Source organism: Elaeis guineensis, chromosome 4, assembly GCF_000442705.2.
Source record: "Elaeis guineensis isolate ETL-2024a chromosome 4, EG11, whole genome shotgun sequence".
NCBI classification, from domain to species: Eukaryota; Viridiplantae; Streptophyta; class Magnoliopsida; order Arecales; family Arecaceae; genus Elaeis; species Elaeis guineensis.
Genome location: NC_025996.2, coordinates 14212283 through 14233777, shown reverse-complemented (window position 1 = coordinate 14233777; position 21495 = coordinate 14212283). Strand labels below are relative to the sequence as shown.

The 21495-nt window shown below is 37.4% G+C and overlaps 2 protein-coding genes across 2 annotated transcripts in view; one reads left to right on the top strand and one right to left on the bottom strand.

The window, feature by feature from the left end:
- The first annotated feature begins 28 nt into the window (after nt 1–28).
- LOC105043778 (RNA-binding KH domain-containing protein PEPPER) lies at nt 29–8500 on the top strand. The gene is given in 7 exon segments (XM_010921470.4): nt 29–498; nt 2239–2332; nt 2335–2493; nt 5843–5991; nt 6099–6353; nt 7718–7912; nt 8027–8500. Coding segments are annotated over 7 exon segments (1416 nt in total). The 5' UTR covers nt 29–114; the 3' UTR covers nt 8207–8500.
- A 558-nt stretch (nt 8501–9058) lies between these two features.
- Nucleotides 9059–21495, bottom strand: part of LOC105043881 (ATP-dependent DNA helicase SRS2-like protein At4g25120) — a 34539-nt gene continuing 22102 nt past the window's right edge. Inside the window, 8 exon segments of the mRNA XM_073255611.1 lie at nt 9059–9389; nt 9952–10014; nt 13453–13512; nt 13608–13670; nt 19805–19830; nt 19833–19854; nt 20950–21043; nt 21141–21316. Coding sequence (XP_073111712.1) covers nt 9300–9389; nt 9952–10014; nt 13453–13512; nt 13608–13670; nt 19805–19830; nt 19833–19854; nt 20950–21043; nt 21141–21316 — 594 coding nt within the window. The 3' untranslated portion in view covers nt 9059–9299.

Sequence of the window (21495 nt, the reverse complement as noted above, 5' to 3'; positions counted from 1 at the left end):
AACCCAAATCTAAGCGGCTCGTTCGCTCCAGCCCAAATCGAGGCTAAAACCCCCTTCGCTCTCCTCTCAAACCCTTCTCCCTCCTCAACCACCCCCCCCCCCCCCACTTCTGCGATGGCGGCGACGCCTACCGACACCGCCGAGAACAACGGCGCCGCGGCCGCCGACCCAGCTCCGGAGGCCGAGGTGACGGCCTCCTCGCCCGACGAGGACCCGGAGGAGGTGCCGGACGCGGAGGAGGCCTCCGAGCCGGCGACGGAGGAGGAGGCGCCTCCCGCAACAGACGCCACAGCGGCGCCGGCCCCGGCGCAGACGCAGGGCGTCGAGAGCAAGAAGTGGCCGGGGTGGCCCGGAGACAACGTGTTCCGCCTAGTCGTGCCGGTGCTGAAGGTGGGGAGCATCATTGGCCGCAAGGGTGAGCTTATCAAGAAGCTCTGCGAGGAGACGCGGGCTCGTGTTCGAATCCTTGAAGGAGCACTTGGCACCTCCGACCGCATTGTAAGTACTCTTCTCGCTTTACGCTTGGCGGGATTCAAGGGTTTTGCTTGTTATCTCTGTTCCTAGGGTTATCTTTTCTCGTTCTCATTTTTGTTCGATGTCCTGATGTCGTATCTTGCTTCTTTATTCTGATTTTGGACGCCATCTGAAAAGTATTGGACCCGATGTTCTTTTCTTTTTTTTCCTTTTTTTTTTTTTTTGTTGGGGGGGGGGGGGTGGTGTGGGGCGGGGCAAAAAACAATAAACTCCAAGGCCTTTGCTTGGAATTAAGAAGCTTGAATTGTGGTGAGTGATTGCGCTGTCGGAGTTTCCTAATCCGTCACCTTTTTCCATTGTGGTTTAACTTAATGGGTTTTTTTTTTTTTTTTTTTCAATTTTAATAAGCCCCCTTTTGCTGTTTTTCGTTGAACTGAAACCTCAAGAACGTGTTTTTGGTGTTCGCTTTTTGAGCAGTCTCTGAATTTCCCCTTCCATTGCTACTTAAGAAATGAAAGAAATATGGTGCTTTCATAAAAGTTTTCCCTTTTCTGCAGTGTTTTCCCTGTAGTTGTCCTTGCTACTCTTTTGCAGAGTAAAATGCACCTCTGAATAGAAAAGATTTTCTTCATTACCATTATCGTTAAATTTGTGTCTCAGAAGTTGGTTAAATTGGGATAAAGAGTTTGCTCAGGAGTCAGGGGGACTCAGGTTGCATACTTTTTTGTCCTTTTAGTTAGCCACCCATAACTTCTAGTGGAATTTTCGGAAAGTAAAGTTGTGAAGACACTAAAACTTGCTTTTAAGGAAAACTATGAAGTAAAAAAGTATGAAATAAGAAATATCTCAAATGCCAAGCAGCATAAGCCGCCTAATTATATGGGATTTCCAGATGTCTATAGCTTGCTACATTTTCTTTAAAATCAGCTTTTGAAAACTATAGGAGGATCCTTCCATGGACTTGATTTTATGTATATCACATACTTATGTTGGGAATAGCCATTATGTATACCGGAGTGTTAATGTAGCAATGAACTTTTTATACTACATAGAACTTGTCATATTTGCCATGTCTACAAATATACATTCGTTGCCAAAAAATGGTCTTCTATCTGGTTTATTTATAAGCATCTGGAAGAACTATTAAATGTGTATATCGGTGTGCGTCCGTAAGATCTGGCTCTGCTCTGCTTTGTGTTCATTGATTCATGTATTTTGCCTGCTTGAGAGGGAAAAAGCTGTTGTTAATGCTTGCTGTTGTATCAAAGATACAACAAATGTAGCAGTGTGGTAGAGGGAACAACATGCACAGGAGCCTCTTCAATGAGCTTTGCTCTTCCAATTTTATAAATACTAAAATATGCCATGTGTAGACGTGGATGGCCTCTTTATGGAGCTTCATGCACTGCTTAGGAGTTTGCCTTGCATTGTAGAATAGATATGCACACCTTATATGTGTGCATGCATAAGCATTAGTACTGTATTCATATGAAGAATCTTTATTTCCTATTTTAAGAATTGGCCTCTTAATACCTATAGCAAGGTTTATAAACTTGTCTGCAGTTAATGCTGAACTGAAATTATTGATCACAATTGTTGATGCCCTTTTGATTTCAATCAATTCTGTATCTAAACAATTCTGTATCTAAATAAGTTCAAAAGCGTTTGCTTCAACTGCTATACATATGTCTTAGAGGTATAATGCCACCATAGAAATATAATACTCCTTGCTGGACAGTCTGTAATTTTTATTCTCATGTGTAGGTTCTAATATCGGCTAGAGAGGAGCCAGATGCAGAAATATCTCCAGCAATGGATGCTCTTCTAAGAGTCTTTAAACGTATTAGTGGTGTGACAGATATGGGGGTGATGGCACTACCACGGCACCTGCTGCACCTACATGTTCGGTTCGGTTACTGGTAGCATCATCCCAGGCCATTAATTTGATTGGGAAGCAAGGTACCTTGATTAAGTCAATTCAAGAGACTAGTGGCGCCACAGTACGGGTTCTTTCTAGAGGTATATTCTTTAAGCATCTTCGTGATGTTAATGACCATCTACTGAACTTTATATCTTTCTGGATATTTTCTCTTGATCCTTTTGAGCTAAAATTTTGTGTGATAAACTGACCTTATCAAACTGTTTATGTCTGATTATAGTTACCTAATATGTTATTGGGCTGTTTGTGTCTTAAGTTAGCGTCCCAAAAAGTAAAGTTGAGCTTCCTTTCTTTTTTTCTGTTAGAAGACATGGCTGTCAAGTTGGACAAGCAGTTGTTAGGTACTTAAAGTCAATTGATTTTGAATTTTTTGATACATCTAAATGGACTTCTGAAGATCTGGTGTTACAAAAGGAGGAAAAAAAAAAGGCCTAGGCACTTCACCGAAAATTTTGATCAGAGACAAATTATTGTGCAGATGTTAGGAGTAGAACTGGATGCAACAGATGTTATGGGCATAAAGATATGAATGGCATTAATTAGCGTGTAAGATGAATACACAATTCAGTAAATCCATCATGGAAATGGGCATAGTAGAATTTGCTTTTAATGATCAAATGAATTATAAAAATTTTAGAATACCTGGTACATGAAAGTCTTAAATAAATTCCTGCAATTTCTGTATTAAGATTTAAAGGGTTAAATGGATTAAGTGGCTGCTTGAATTTTTAAGTAGACTGAACAGGTTCATGGACTCTAACTAGATATTGCTTAAGTGTTTATGGACTACACTGTCATTGAGCACTTAAGAATCCATTTTTGATGGTATTGTTGACTTGGAAATCGTATTAAGCTGATGATTTCTTCTTCTTCTTCTTCTTCTTCTTCTTTTTGTGTGTGTGTGTTTGGGGGGGGGGGGATTGTTAAGATGAACATATGATGCTTCATGAGAGTTGAGGGTTGTTTGATCGCTCAAGTAGGAAACACCAACTTGAGATCCTGATGATTTTGTTATTTGCCGAGAGTTTAGTTGCTAGCTGTAAGAATAGACACCTGACTTAATCCCATTTGATTCTTGCTGAGATCAACAGAAGAGAGGGATTCAGCAGCTTCCTTGTCAAAATTTCTACCTAAGATACCTAAATACCTAAATTCTTTTACCTGGTTGAGGTATTGGTTTGATGCTTGTCGATTCAACTTGGTAATACTCACAGAATTCCTACTATTTATTGGAAAAAAAAGTCTTAGAATCTTATAAGTGGACCATATAAAAGTCAAATGCACTCTGTTGTGCCCATTAGATAACTAAAATAATATTTAAGATATAATAAACCCTGGCATGCTATTGTGAAACATGAATGTTCTTGATTATTTATGTATTGTGATCAGCCTTTTATGATCATCACTTGTAAGCACACTTGATCTGCTTTGATTTCTACAAGAAACACATGTGATCTGTCTCATGATTCTTGTTGTAATCAATATATCAAAATTTAAAATAACTTTGTTTACACTATAAACTACTAGTGTACATAATATACACAAAGCATCGGAGACACCATATCTTGATGAATACAATTATGGTTATTGTATAGTTTTTGAAGATTAAAGAACTTGACACTGATTGTAGTGACTGATATGGACAGTCGTACCAATGCTAAAGCAATGTGAGGTAACATTATACCATCTCAAGTTGTGTTAGTTTTCTTCATTGAAAGTGAAGAATTAAGAGGCTAGTTACACTATTAAATTTTTTGTGTTAATTTCATCCATTATGTCAAGGTATCGGAAGTAGAAGTTGTTAATGCTCAATTCACTTTCCATTAGTTGAATATTGATGTTCTGTATTTATAGCAAAGTTGCCTCTCTTATTCTAGATGAAATGTGTAGATATATTGTATAATGGATTGTAAGATGACTTGACAGTGATTTTTCTTGTGCTGATCAGTAACATCTTGTTTCGTTTATCTTCTTGATTTTGACCCACTGTTTCTAATTAGCTCAGTCTAGATGTCTATTAGACTGAGAATTGTCTATCTTTTTCTAGTTATCTTGTTTATGCTACAGATCCTGCAATCTCATTATTTTCTTTTCTTCTTGATCCACCTTTGACTTTAGTTCCAACTTCATGTTTGATGGAAGCTAAACTTAATTGTTTTGTCAGAAGCAATTATGACATGATCTTTGACTTTGGCCTTATATTCCGACATTTATATTCCAATCATGATTTTAGTCCTTTAATATCTTGCACATCTAATAACCTGTCTATGAGTTTTAATTTATCATTCATAGACATCGCTTGCTATCATTTTTCTACTCATGCATCATGGCTAATCCTAAGTTTATCAGAGTCATAATTTTTTATGTCAGCTGTTGATTCGTTCTTATTATGACCTGAATTTACCCTAATAAGTTGATTTTGTTTATTCATAGTATGGAGTTCGATATTATACAAACATCAGTTCTAACCTTATATTTTTCACATATCATGATCTAATGGCCTTGTTTCAATCATTATATTATTTCTTATGCTTTGATATTATTTTTTTATTATTTTTTCACAAACTTTCTTTAACATTAGTTTTTGACAAAAGCTTTATCTGCTTATCCATTATCTATGATCTACAATAATATGTTGAGCTATCATTATTGTTTAGATAGAGGCTTATATGATTCTTGCCTTGAGGCATCTGGAAAAGACTATTTGAGGCTCAATTTAATGAGCCTTGAGGCTTACTAGTGAATCTATATATCAGAAATAAAAAGAAATAAAGAGCCAGATTTACAATCTACACATGAATGTTGTATATTATATTGTAGGCATAAGAATCAAGGATTTGGTCGATCAACAATTAAATGTACAATATTGAATAAAAATCAAACTAGATTCTTCACCTCTTGGTCATTCTAAACCAATATCCAGATTCATTGAATCAGACTTAAGTCTGGCATCAGGGAGCAGTCAAATGTACCATATCGAACAAAAATTCAAACTAGATGCCTGTTGACTGTTCTGGACCATTTTCTGGATTCGTTGAATTGGACTTGAGTCTGGCATTAGCCTCCATGTAAGGAACTCAGTAATAGGATCTAACTGAAGAATGTTATGCAAAATTTAACTGGCTCAGTTATTATTTTTACTAGATCTATTATATACTGCTCTTTTTTTAGCTGGCTAACAAAATTAAGTCCAGACCGAGAAAATACATCATATGACTTGTGCAGTAAGTTATGGCCACATGTTGTAGATATTATCCAAACAGAGTAAGTTTCTCTTTCAGCCACCTGACATGCTTTTTATGCCTGTGTGTCTTAAACTATTTGGTAACATCTTAATTTAGTTTTGAAATGAATGTGCCCAGTTTTGAACTTCTCTTTGACATGCCACTTGTACATGTGGTACATAACAGCTCATCTTTTTGTTGCTAGATGAGCTGCCATTTTATGCAACCGCAGATGAAAGAATTGTAGATATACAGGGTGAATCTTTGAGGGTTCTCAAGGCACTAGAATCAGTAGTTGGACATCTTCGAAAGTTTTTGGTTGATCATAGTGTACTTCCATTGTTCGAAAAGAGTGTAAGTTTCTTTCTTTTCTCAAAGGGACTTGAATTTAAATTTAATGCTTTATAATTATTGACAATTGATGGCTGCTGCCTCTCTTTCCCTCTCTCCCTCTTCTTTAGTTTAATGCACCAGCCACTCAAGATCGTCCGGTGGATGCTTGGGCCGATAAAGCACAATCCTTAGTCCATGCTTCACAACCTGTAATTGGCAGTGATTATGCTCCTTCATTGAAGCGGGAATCTTTATTTCTAGATCGTGAATCTCAATTAGATCCACAAATTCCACGGAGTGGACTGTCATTATATGGACAAGATCCTGCTCTCTCTGGGTTACGCTCTTCAACACTGGGGCGTGGTGGTGCTTTAGTTACGCAGGTCCATTTTATTTTATATATATTTTTCTTAATTTTTAATTTCAAGATAATTATGTTTTAAGGCTCTATTTTGCTTGATTAACTTTTTTGTCTCAAGTAGCACTCAACCTTTTGTATAGGCTGTAAGAGTTTATTTCACTACAGTATTAGCATTGGGCCTATGATGTGCATGAGGGAATAAGCATAGATGGCTGGAACACTTAAGGACATATATGTGTGTGTGTGTGTATTGGGTAACTTGATGGAAATGCACGTACTTTGACTGGGGCACACTTCTCTCGCTTTTCTCAAGAGAGCAAGAACTTAACCAAGAGGAGCGTATTTATCAAAAATGAGAGTATCTATAATTATTTGGTGGATGGAGATTTTAGGGAGCCTAATAATGTTAGTTTTCTTTTTTCTTTTTCCTTTTATCCCTCTTCAAATAATGAGATGGAACTCACAGATGGGTGAGTTGGGATGTGAATGGGTGGTGCAGGTTTTTTTCATGTTAGTATTAGTTAGTTGTTTGTAGGGATACACTCACTAGACCATGCTCTGATGTGGCATAATGGTTTTACTTTGCTAAAGGTTCTCTTGTTGCATTGTTTGTATGTTACTAGAAGAAGAAGTTGAAATCTGTAAAAAATGTAGACTTAAAATTCTGCCACATTGCCATTCTTCTTATATGGCATATAAGGTGTATAGTTGCTGTGCCTGTTGAGTATAGTCTCTGGAATTCATAAGCCAATGTTACTTGAAATTTACAATTTTTCTCTAATTAGCATGCAATAAGCTTGCTTGATGATATTGATGGGGAATGACTCGAAAAGCCGCTCATGTACAATTGCTTGTTGAAAGTGCATGAACGTTGTTAGTGATTAATTTATCAACCCTTTCTTTTCATGCGGCTTAGCTTGGATCCAGCAAGGTGGTTATATATGTTCTAAACCAGCAATTTGTTTTGCTTAGTCTTGTTCCATGTTCTTTTGTTGTAACTTTGTGAAGAAAAGGTAGTTTCTACATTTATACATGATCTCGTTTTTGTAAAGATGACAAAAAAGAAAACCCATTACAGGACTTTTCCTCCATTCTTTTGTAGGTTTTTTTATTAACAGTTTTCATATCTGACTTACCTAAATCCAAGTGAACAGAACAAGTCTTAAAAGATTTAGGTTGCTGTGTCCGATTAATTTTTTCATGTTGTTAGTGTTTAAATTAAATGTCCAAGAGAACATGTATGGTTCCCTGGCAGTTGCCAACTTACATAAACTTTTTGCAAGTGAGTGGTTGATTGGGCCGGTGTTCTAGTAGTTGTCTCATTTGTTATGATTATTTTCTCAGTGTAATCACTGGAAACCATTATTTGAAATATCTGCTATTCAGGTCACGCAGACAATGCAAATTCCACTGCCATATGCAGAAGACATCATTGGCATAGGAGGAGGAAACATAGCATACATACGCCGTGCTAGTGGAGCAATACTTACTGTGCAAGAGAGTAGAGGATTGCCTGATGAGATAACTGTTGAAATAAAGGGCACTACTTCACAAGTTCAGGTTGCTCAACAGCTCATTCAGGTGAAGTATCTCATATGTTTTTGTTAGGGAACTCATCTGAACCTGAACACCTAGTCATAATATTTTGTATAATAGCTCTTGGGATTAATAATCTTTTCTCATTTATATCTACAGGAATTTATATCTGGACATAAAGAACCACTAGCAAGCAGTTATGGAGGTCGTGATACGGGCATGAGATCAAGTTATTCTCAGTTGGCAAGCACAGGGTATCCATCATCATCACTTGCATCTCAATCACTCGGTGGTTATGGGTCCTCTGGTTTGGGAGGTTATGGTGGCTATAGGCTTTAAGATGACAGACATGGGGCCAGCCGATTTTCTCTTTTTTAATCACACAATCCACCTTCAGTTGGTTTGGTAGCTTATGGTGGCTATAGGCTTTAAGCTGAGCATTCATATTTGCATGTTCTGTAAAGATTTAGACATGGGCATAACTGCTTTTTTAACCGGCTATTATTCTTCTAGCTAGTTTGTTTTAGACGTGCGTTGTATGACAATCCTCTTGTTTTGCCCTCAGATATTGTGCTAGTTTTTGAATGTACCAACTGGCAAACTGCAACGGCCCTGCAATTTGCCATAAGAACATATATGTGTTTTGAAGCTTCCTGTCGGTATCTGTTGTCTAGTTTTAGGTGAATTAGTATCCAGTACTTCCTTGCCAATGATACCGAGACCAGACTCTCTAGCAATGGTCGCACTAGTTGTATGTATAATAATCCAGAGAAGCCAGGGATTTTAGTCAGAATTCAGTAGTAAATTGAAAACCATCCCACTTGGGTTGTAATGTTTTGGTGCCCCGATTGCTCGGTCTGCACTTCTAGATTACATTTTTATGTCCGTGACTGCTACTCTCTTTTCTGTTGATATCGCGTTTTGTGCTCATGGTAACTCCATCCTCCTAGGCCTTTACTGTGATGTGATGTTTGGAAGTTAATATAGCAGCATAAGCTTGGAAGCTGCCAAAACTGTAGTCGGGTTCCTTTATATGCTCTTCACAGCAACGGAAAACAATCCAACTTGTTGAGAAGCATATCAATTTCACAGAGAATCTTAAATGTCCTCATTATTAGCTTGCAATCTGTTAGGTTGATTTAGAAATGGCAGCTTTGTTATAAACATGTCAACACGATATATACATGTATGTGAAAAATAAGTCCATTAGATCAGTATACAAAAATATTCTTTCTAAGCAACTACTTGCATAAAATTCCTGTACCCGAAAAAAAAAAAATCATGAAATTTGGATACATTGTAAATAACATATTTTATTTTAAACATCTCTCATATTTATGTTGGTTAACTTAATCAACCAATTGATGAATTAACTGTTGCAGCATAAATTCAGTTGTATTTTATCGTCCGCAAACTTGGAGGTATCCTCCTTTCATAAAGACTTGTACTGTTCTATCAAACGTGAAGCATGAAGACGTGAACTAGGGATGACGGTGCACCCCAGATTCTGTAGATAAGCAATCTGCAAATAAAACAAATAGAGTGTGCTGTTTTCAGTCAAAGAAACTAAAATCATCATCATGTAAATGTAGTGGAATAGTGGTCAAGGTGGATGCCTGTATAGATGCAAGAGACCTCGGATCAATCCCACCCTCAAACTGATATTTGGCTGGATTTCCACGTGAATAGTTCTCAAAAAAATAGAAGAAAGAGAGAGAGGTGGCATAGTTGTTGCTGTGTGTCTGCGAATCCCACCCTCAAACTGATATTTGGCTGGATTTCCCACATGAATAGTTCTCAAAAAAGTAGAAGAAAGAGATAAAGGTGGCATAGTTGTTGCTGTGTGTCTGCAGCGTGTGCATGCTCATGTGTATGTGTGCAGGTAAGGCAAGCACTATTGCTCTGCCATCAAATGGGTCATATATTGCTGGTGGTCACGTACATGGTGAATATACGAGAAACGGAAGAAATAATGATTGAATAATTTATTTAGGATAAATTAATGACTGTCACTATCATGTAACATATTGATGACGGTGTTAGAAGTTCGGTAAACCATGAAAGATGAGAGGCAGCAATATAACCTGTTTAGGTGTAGCTTCGGAAGATCCCATCGAGTTTTCAATTCTTTGTTTCTGAAAATGTTCCTGAAAGCAAATCAAAGTTACATTTACTTTTAATACCATAAAATCTTCAAACCTTCTACTTTCACTGATATGTCAAGAATGACGGGGCATGCTGTGTATTTCCTTTAAAGCATCACGTCATAGAAGAATTCTTATTAAGAATGCAGCATTCTTAGGAAGATGTACATGAGTAGGCAAATTAGTGTAATAATGGGATGGTCATTTATGTGCTGCCGGGAATATAGAAATGTTCACTAAACAATGAATATACCCAAAAACCCTTTTCTCAAGAGAAATAGGAGCCTAGAAACAAAACATTCTGGTAAATAAACTCCAACATTCAGCATATCAGCATGCTGTTTAAAACAAGATAGTCCTTCATTGACGCACATTCAAGATTTTGCCCAAAAAAGAAGCTTCATAATTAGGAGCTTTTATGCTACGTTGATATTATAAAAACAAAAAGCACTCATTTGATGATTCTCTTTTTCAATGTTAATATTTATCATGTTCCTATAATCAGCAAGATTAGGCTTTGCTTTATTTCTTATGCGAGTCCAAATATTTAACATCAGGAACCAGCAGTCAATCCATTCCACAACCCATAGAGGTTGAACTTTAATTACCTGATCTTTGACTTGTCGGCCACTTTCATTTAGAATTGAGGATCTTATCCTATAAACTAATCAAAAACATCTACTAGATGATAATGACCAGACTTTTGATCTGTGGACCACTGAGATTGAGTTAGGCATCATTGCCATTCTTATTGGAAACAGGCAACAAGTCTAGTGTATTTGCTTTTTTTTTTTTTTTTTCCTTCCAGTTTTTTGAACAAAGAAAACGTGTTGGTAGCTTAAAAATGATCTTCAAAAAATGAATAACAAGAGAGAATGAAAGGGAAAAAAACAACTACGTGGCAGTAATGGCAGTGGCAGTAGTGAGATGGGGGCAGCATAATGGGTACTGGTTGCAGTGTTGATGGTCAGTTGATGTCAATGGCCATCACAATGTTGGTGGGAGTTGTGGTGTTATGGTGGACTGTTGCAGTTAAGGGGTGGTTATGGTGGTGGTGGTGGTGAGCAAAAAATGGTGGTGGCTGCAATGTTGGTGGTTCGCAACAGCATAATGGCTGTGATGTATTGGCAACAGCAATTTGGCTGGTGCTTTTTCTAACTAAAAAGTTTTAAAAACAAATAACAACAAAAATTTTAGGGCTTGTTTGGAATAGTTGGTGTTTTTGTTTTTGTTTCTCTACAAATTAATGAAATAGCACATAAAGAGTGATGTTGAAGACAGAAATTGCATAAAATTTTTGCTATTACTTGCTTTTATTTAACTCTTTTTGAAAGCTATAGATCTGTGCTTCTAAAAGCTCTAAAGATTTCACAAGCAATTTAACTAAGGGTTTCTTCATCTTTCACTATATATGTTGCTCAGTCTAGTTCATTTTTGTTCTTGGGTTTTTGAAACAAAAACAGAAAACAAAATCAATAAAAATGGGCCTTAGCTATAAAAAAAATATACACACACGCACATATACATATATATGTATATACATACACACACACACACATCTACATACATACATGTGTTTGTGTGTGTAATGTGTGTTTAAAAAGTAGAACATGATAATATTTTCAGCAAAAATATTTTAAGCTGTTTTTAGTGTTTTTCTCTTTTCAAAGCAGCAAATAATAAACATAAGCTTTGCAGGCAGATCCTTAATTTTCCATTAGAATCACATACTATGAACCTGTCAAGGATATGCACTAGATGTTAAGACACTTCCCAAATTGGCTTCTGGGACTAATGGCTATAATTATCTTGAGAAAATGGAGCAGCATCAGTTTCAATTGCATCCATCTCAAAAACATGAGTAAACTGGAGAAAGCCTCTTAAGGCTTTTAGTTAAATCTCTCATCAAATTGTTAAAATGCATGCAGTGCAACCAAGCAGTTATTAAATTACCAGTCATGCCCGCAGCGCATGCCCACCCAAATTACAATATTTAAAAATGCCAATAATGGATTTCACCATTCTAGTATATTTAAACCCAAGTGCATGTTATAATTTGCCATATGTCATCATAAATCAAGTTGGAAGGTTCATCAATAAAAGCAGAGGAAAAAGGAAGCAGGTGGGTTTGATGAGAATCATACTTATTAACTGTGATACAAGGACCGTTCAAAATTGCTCAATTCTCAATGTTTTCTGGTCCCAAACATTATTTTGTGGTGATGTCAGGACAAGTCCTTTTTGCTCCCATGGGGAGAAGCTTTTTTTTTTTTTTCTTTTGATAAAATGGAGAGAAACTAGAGCCACTTTTTACTGAAAAGGCATTTAGGATACATTTAAAATAGAATCAGAAGCATGTCTAGGTGGAAAAAGAAACTATACATCTGAATAAGAAGATCATTTGAAAACCATTTCTGTTACAGGTGGAGTGGTTTGTGGGCTGGGCTATGTCTAATATACATTATCGATCCCTTTCATTCTCTCACAGCTTAAGTTTTTGGGTTTAAGTGGCAAGTCAACTGAATGTTTCCAGCATAAATTGGATGAGTTTAACATGAAGTACCGACTATCGACTAGCACAGAATGTGCAGTACCAATGCATGCATATCAGTGCCAAAGCAAACAAAACACAAGAAAAACATAAAAATCTAAGATATTTTATAATAAAGAATTAAAGAAATCATTTGTCATGCCATGCCAATGCATGTGTAGAGCAATGCTGAAACAAAAAAAAAAAAGTTAATATAAAAACTTTAAACTAACAAAAAAAAAAAATCTTGTTGTAGTTTGTTTCTAATTAAAGATTATAATGATGCCAACTAGCATAGCCTGACAGTTAAAACCTTAATTGCAAGTAAATGATATGTCACGCAGGGCAATGCTTCAAAAATGGTGGGCAAAGTAGTAAATATTGTGGCTTTTGAGAGTGCTGTTGACTGCACCATCAATCATCAACTAATGCCGTACTTGCATTTAATTCTTTGGCTGTTACTAGAAGGACAGAATATGATGGCTCCATTAAGGGCATGGTTAGCTGGAAGCAGCAGACCTATATTTTTGCAAAAAATTGTCATTTCCACATGTTTGATTTGATGGAAGTGGGGGCCAAAATGCAAAGTTCAAGCCTTGACATCCCCCAAAGGAGCTGATATAATTCAGGTATGGTTAAGAGTAAAACCTGTAATACAGCTGCAAATTTAAACTACCAAACATTATATCAAATTAAAACATAACATATAAAACTCACGGTTGAAAATCAACTTGCAGTGTATATGAATGGATGCAAGTGTTCATGATGAATCAAGCAGGAAAAAAAAGTAACAAAAGTAACTATGTAACCTTTGTTTTTATCCTTGCAGAGGTCTGTCAAACTAAATGACCTCTTTTTCCATGATTTGAAACTAAAAAACATCAAGTTAATAAATTACAAAGATTACTAACCTGTTTTTCTCTTATTAAATGTGCACGTTTATCAATAGGAATTTGCTCCCACCTTATAACCTATGACATATTATCCATTTACCAGAGAGGAATTAGGATTTCGTTTTAAATATCATGCACCAGAAGAATTGTTTGGTTAAGACAAAAAAACTCACATATTGCGCATAACTATAGGCTTCATCTCCACTCAGACATGATTTGAGAATACGTAAAACATCCTGAAAAATCAATTAGTGACCAGTGGATTACCTTCAATTAAGAAAAGAAAGATAACATAATTTTCAGAGCCAGACAATAAGAAGTGTATCACTATAGTAAACGGAAAAGAACATGACCACAGATCCAATTATTATTATTGGCATGACAATGCAAAGCAGCAGTAAATGAGACCCCTCCCCCCCCCCCCCCCCGGGGAAAAAGCACTGGTGATAAATAGTCAGATCCACTCCATATAAGAATAAAGAGAAAAAGGCAAGCATATTTCGAACCAGCTGGATGAATTGGAGAAGTGCTTCCAAGGTGTTAAGCAATTGATGCATCCATGCCTCGATGATTTATGCAATATTGGATGACATAATGACAATAATAAGAATCACAATGTGGCATGACTTAGAAAGTTGATAAGCAATATTGGATAACATAATGACAATAATAAGGATCACAATGTGGCATGACTTAGAAAGTTGATAAGTAAAAAAGCCTACGAAACAAGATGAGAAATAACAGGAAGCGCAAAATGGCAAAATGTTGGTAAAACATGAAGTTAGGAAGAATAAGATGAGGACTGGACATATTAAAGAAGGCACAAAATGAGGTAAAAGATGGTCCAGCAAGTCCAGTTGACAATCTAGGGAGACTCAAGTAGGAAGAGATATTCAAATTCTGCTGACAAACCAGCACGAAAAGGAGGTGCAACATAACATAAATGTAAGCAGTGAAAAAGGAAATGGAATGGTTTAAAATAACAGCAGAGGTAATGTTTAGATGATAAGAGTCCATAAAGCCAATCACAAATTCCTATAGCAGGATCCCAAGAAGACCAGTTAAATTTTTATCCCTCATTTTGTTACTAGAATCCAAACCTAATCTAAGCCTAAGTCATTATGATGCATACTGATAATCAAAACCCAAGAAACATTCAAATGGAATGAATCAATTCGAATTTGGCTTAGGTATTTTGTGGTTCAGTTGAGTTTCAGTTCAAGTCTAGGTTTGCCCTTATCTCCCACTAAAGTTGCATGACCAAGGTAATTGTGTGATCAACCGTCAAACTTATTCAAACTAGAAAAACCTGGATGGTTTTCTCCAATAAGATCGTGTTTTTTTTTTTTAAAGCCAATTCAAGCTGATTGCAAAATCCCTCACAGATTTAACTGCTTCCTTGGTCAATACTGTTATTTTGTGAACCACTATTCTTTCTTTAACAAGCTTTCTTCTTAAGATAGGTTTGATTTCACTTTCCTCATCTTCCACAAAGTTTGAAGATTTTTTCAAACCAAGGTCCGCAATCTCAATAATGAGTACTGTTGCTACAAAGCCCCAAGTTGAGGTCAGTGGATGGCCGAGCTGGCGATGGTCCATTGGATCTGAATTTGAGTGGCACTTCCTTCAAAGGTGACCCGAAACCAAAAAAAAGTCCACTAGCTGGAGGTTGTCCGATAAGATCCCTCTGATGCTTAACTTAGCCAGAGTCTTGGGAAAAGTCGAGAGAGAGAGAAGCATGTGGAATGGTTATTCAGTGTATGAGAACATACTTGAGGGTTCCATTCTCCCCTCTTTATACAGAGGGGAGACCATTGCCCGTAACCCAAATTCCTAGGGTTGACCCATGGTATTTGGGAACGTGCCCAGATCTTTCATCCCATCTCAAGCACGACCAATGGGGGTGACTGTTACACATGTGGGGGGGACAATATTGGCCACGTGTGTTGGTGGGGGGGCTCGGATCGCACGAAGTCCAATTGGGCCAAATCATTCCCAAATAAGCCAGTCGAGGAGAGCTGAGTTATGCTCATTGGTTAGTCTCATCAATATCATGTCGAGGTGTCTCCTCAAGTAGTGGCCGAGGTCGGAAAGTTGGAGGCCACCACAACAAGTACCGTATTGGAATGTTACTAGTTCAATATGATAAAATCAATTATGCTATGGTACACACCCTATATCGAGATAGCTCTCAGCCCCATCTTTTTATCACAATACCACTTAAAACCCAGTGATATGGGTTGGTATGTATGCTACATATCCAGTATAGGATGGAACTGCATGGTTTGGATTGGTATGGGTTGGTTCCAACTAAATTGGGCAGTCCGAGACAAGACAACAATCATTGCTTCAAACATTCAAGACCACCATCAATGTTTCACCATGAATTATTTTATACTTATCTTGATTGAATCCAATTTAGTTCAAGATGTCCAATGCACTTTGGGATCTCTCTTACAAAACCTTTTAAGAATTTAAATATTATTTTCCTACCATAAGCCTTTCATTGTGGTCATACTCATATGTAGCTATATGTGCTGCTTTTCATGAAGTTTTGTTGGTCTTGAGCTTCCTGATTAGTGATCATTCCTATATTGTATTTAAGGGTGGCAAAGGATTTGAACAGCTTGAGCTCAACTATTGCTCAACTTGGAAAATGGTCAACTTAGGCTCGGTTTGAAGCTAAAAAAACCAAGCTTGAACCAACAATCTAGGGCCCTAGGCTAGAAATTAATTTCAAGGCAAGCCACAAAAAAAAAGGGACTGACTCAATCAAGCTCAGCCCAATTAGGTTCATACACAAACATGCATGCATGCATGCATGAGCTTGAACCAACAATCTAGGGCACTAGGCTCAAAACTAATCTTATGGCAAGTGGGGAAAAAAAAAAAGACAACTTGATCAAGCTTAGCTCAATTAGGTCCACACACACACATGCATGCATGTATATATATGTATATGTAAGTATGTATATATATACACATATATATACATATATACACATGCATCTATATTGACTCCCTAACCTTTTCTTTACTATTAGCAGAGAATAAGCTGAATAAAAGGAAGGGCATATTTTTTTGGAAACTCCAAGGAAGATGTGCAAGATAGAGTTTGGCAAGAATCATCCTTCCTTTTTCAAAGACGACAAGCTGTCCACCTCCATTACTCACCCATGTTATGAGTCTAACAATCAAGTGCAGCAAGAGATCCCTCTTCAATAGACGTGAACCAGGCGATTCCGAATCCCTTCCTATACTATCAGCTGATCCTGCAAGCTTGTTGTAGAAAGCCCATATCTCATAGCTCATATAAGGACTAGTTGGCAATCTTCTTTACACAAATTTATGCATATGCAACATATACATAAATACATGCATACATATATACATATAGATTGAGAAAAGCTATTGTGAGTGCCCACACAATAGCAGCTGAGGTCAATCCTAACTATATGACAAGAGGCCTGGCACCAATGATCCGAGCTGTTGTATATGACCTATTATCTCAAAGCTGCTTACTATCAGAAAATCATAAATGGAAATGCCTAGCTAATGCATCAAGTGATCAAAAGGATTGTTTAAATGTTTAAATAATAGAAATCAATGGATATCTTTTTAGCATTGGATGTATATGCTAGAGATCTCCAAAGCACATGATTTTTTTGGCTGCAATTAGTTTAAAGATAGTAAATCACAACCAACAATTCCAATCATTGGTGTTGGGCCCCCCGTCATCCAGTCACGACCAACCACATAGGGGCTATTGTTGGCACCCATACATTAGCTCTATTTTAACACACACACACACACACACACACACATATATAAACATGTACATAATACATATAAACACACACACACATAGATACATATCATGAACTAATTTCTAGCATGACATGGGATTTTCAGGCTGATAAGTTAGACTCCTCTTTGGTTTGGAACAGAATTAAACTCGAAATAAGCTCAAAATTTATTTCAAACCCAAGCATGTTCAAGCTTGGCTCGGTTACACCCCTAATTGTATCTAACTTATCACTGTATGCAGAACAATTGATTTTGCCTACCTTGTACTTTGAATAATGTTGTAAGGTTCAAAAATTGTAGCCTACCTTAATTCTTAATTGGCACTCGAGACACTTGATCTATTGCCCCTTCAAAGTTGATGCCTTGATGTGTCAATGTCTTTTGGTGTTTATTTGCTCTCAAAGGAGGTCATACATACCCTGAGGTTGCAAATACACCCGAGGGTTAGTCTGTTCTTTTGGAAGGTGGCGTGGCACTGCCTTTCGACCAGAGCCATTTTGAGTGCCAAAGGCATAGATATTGCGCCGACATGCCCTAGATGCGATAGGGAGGAGACTGTGGACCACATTACCTTCACTTGTCCCAAAGCACGACAAGTTTGGGAGATCATTGGTCTTCCTAAGGTGGTTCTGGCTCCTGCAGAGCCAGCCCAGCATTTCTTGGAGGGTCTCTGGAGAGTATGAAGTCTGACTCATCCAGAGCCATGGGGATCTGAACTGCTTATATTGCTTATCATAGTTGGTTGGCCAGGAACAAAAGAGTCTTCGAGGCAATGTGGCAGACGGCGAGACTTACCTTGCAACAGTGATGATTCAGGCTACAGAGGTCATGGGCTGCTCATCGCATGGTTCGACCTCGACCATCCAGGACATCTAGGGCCCCTCAACTGCTTCAATAGTGACTCGAGTGGTGTTCACCACTTGGAGACCCCACCCCCCGGATTCCTAAAGGTCAACTTTGATGACAGCGTTAGAGGCGCAAAGGGGGAGTGGGCTTTATAATACGCGGTCTTGATTCGAGATTCGTGGTTGCTGGCAGGAACACACCTTATTGGGAGCACGGTTCCATCGACTAAGCTGCAGGTGGCCTAAGTCGGCATTCTTTTCGCCAGATTGAGACTTGGAGCTGAAAGGTTGGTGTGGAGGGGGATTCAGCTACCGTGATTGCTTGGCTTCGGTAGTATTCGCCCGGGACGAATGCACATCCTATACTTCATGATATTTGGTGCTTAACAAGGGACTGCATCTCCTTCGACATTCACCATGTTTACCGCAAAGCCAACAGTGCTGCTGACTGGGTGGCTTCCTATGTGGCTGAGCATACTGGGGAGGCTGTGTAGACTAATATGAGGGACATTCTGTGGGCATTTTGGGAGACTCTTTTTTCTGACCTTTTTTGATGTATTCATACTAGAAGTGTATGACCAATATGCTTTATAAAAAAAATAAAAGAGGGTATTATCGCTATGAGCACCTGAATTGTAGATGAGCATGCCTTAGGAAGAAAGATGGCACGCAGAGCTATTTTAATACACTGAATCTAGCATTGCCATTAATTGTAGGATCCTACAACCTGAGTTGACAAAGCACTCTAAAACTCCTCTCTCCCCTCCAACTCCCAGAAACTTGTAAGCTCTCTAATAATACTTGCAAATATTGCAACTATGGCTCTATTTTGTTACTTTCAAATTACTAAATTTGTGCCTCCTTGTTGAATTCTACATATCAAATAAAAGTTAAGATTAACAAGAGAAATCAGCTTTTAGTAGGATATGTCAAGAACCAAAGAAGAATTCATGTCATAACTGAGCTTCTTTTCATAGCTCGCTATGTGGCTAATGTCAACTCTCCAACATTTTAATTTGTGCACAAAACCAACATTGGTGGTATAATATGATTGATGCACGCTATGGAAGCATAAAGAGAAAAGTTTTGTCAAAAAATAGAAATAAGGCTTGAAATAGAGTCTGCTTCAAAACATTGGGCAATAAAAAGGGCAAAAAGAAACAAGTGTGGCAAAGATGAAAATGTTAAGATAAAGGTGTAGTGAAGCCACAAGGGATAAGGAAGAAGGCATAGGGATAGCATGGAATGGGACAATCCACTATCCTACCCCATCCCAAGCGACGGTCCCAATCATGATAAAACTATATATGTGTGACATTGGTCACAAGAGAAGAGATTTAATATATAATTTCTCAGACCACTAAGCACTTGCCTGAGTGATATCACCTCTGGCCACATGGATAAGAGGTTGGTGGTTCAATTCCAATTGGAGTAAACCCCCAAGGGTGAGGTAGACATAGGATAGCAAAGGTGGAGATTAGCCCCTCCAAGTCTCAAAAGAAAAAGCTGTTTATTCTTGACATTCAACAAGAACCAGACTATCGTTATAACTTTGTATATAAATGCATGAGATTACACATATATCAATTAAAAGAGTGTAGAATATTAGTAATTAAGTAAATCAGTAAATATGCAATTAGAGCTCTAACAGTTAACGAGAAAACAGTATAAACTTATCATTTAGTATAAACAAGAACCAAAATATGATAAAAGCAAACCTTGTGCTTGTACGTCTTATTCCTAAACGTTCATCAATTACAAAGCTGACCTGAAACCAAAGGATAAAAGTATCTGGTTAAAGGAATTTGTAGGTCATAGACTAAGCACTAACAATGTTAAGTAAAATTAATCTTCAGCATATTGCATGGAGGTATCATTTGAAGGGGAAAGGGAAAAATATGGATTGGATAATGGTGCACCTAAGATATGAACTGGATATGGGTAATCACCATCTATGAATTGCAATTCAAGGCAACCCACATTTGAACTATTACACTCCAAAAAAACTAAAAATTTTAGAAAATAGCACCAACATATTGTTTATGTTACAATATTCCAGCATCATGATAGCTAAGGCCTGTTTGGCATAGCTTTCAAGTAAGAAATCTTTAATTTCAATATTTTCAAAAAAAATTTTACCACAACCATCATCGCTTCCGCTACCACTACAGTTGTTACCTCCTACTTTGTTGCAGCCACCAACACCCAAACCACTAATGCCGCCTTCATTACACCACTACTGCTATCATTGCCGCCTCCACCATATAGCCAACACCCTCGCCACCACCATTGCTATCGTTGTTATATTGTCGTCGCCACCACCGTTGTCTCCGATCTCCACCACATAGTTGGCATCTCCACTACCATCATTGCTGCCACCTCCTCCACTAGTCTACCACATTTCTAGTATCCTTGCCGCTACTGCAGTTGTTGCCACCTCCATCATACCACTACGCCCGCCACCAACAACATCGGCACCTCCATTGCTGCCCTCACTACTACCATCTCTTCTACCACTATTGCCATGTTTATGTTTTCCAAAATAATTGACTATAACAAACATATTTATATTTTCAGAAATTTAGAAAAACAAAAATTTTTATTTTCATTTTTTTATTTCTGAAAAGAGAAAAATGAAGATGATGCGAAAAGACACCATAATATAAAATGAAATGTGGGAAAATATTACAATAATGCAATGTTGCAATTTTTCTAGCATGGGCAGAATCAAAAACTCTCTTCATATGAGGTTTATAAAGTATAGCACACGGCTGACATAAGTAATATAATTTTTTAGATAGTACATAAAATTTGTTCACTTCTATCAAGCAACCACCTTTTGATGTAGTTAAATAAAAGCTACCTTATCAAGCAACCGCTTTGGATGTTGAAATGCTTGCTTTTTTGCCCACTGATGGAATAAATAAGAGACAATTGATCTTTCTTCGATGTTAAACCTAAAAGATAGAAACATGTGATAAATTTGTGAATCCAAAAAGCATTATAAACATGGGAATATAGACCAAGTATTTATTGATATTATAAGCAAAATACCTCTTCAAGAAATCATTACCGAGGCATGTCTCATCTAGTTCCATTGAGACACTTGAAAGATTTATGTCTTTCCTACTATGTTGATGAACTTTTTCAGGTGATGATTCGCATTCTGATGCATTAGAATAAATAGTTCTACTGGACAATATTCCCACCTCTTTTGAAATTGCCTCACCCTAGCAGAGTTTCCAAAACAAATGAAAACAGAAATAACAACAGATTGAATTCTCACAATTTAAGGGGGAGAACAAGATGGATATGCCTCTGAACGGCAAACTCAGAGCAAATATATTGATGTATAACTGCTTATAGCAGACCTATAACAAAGAATTAAAAAACTCATCCACAAAAGTCA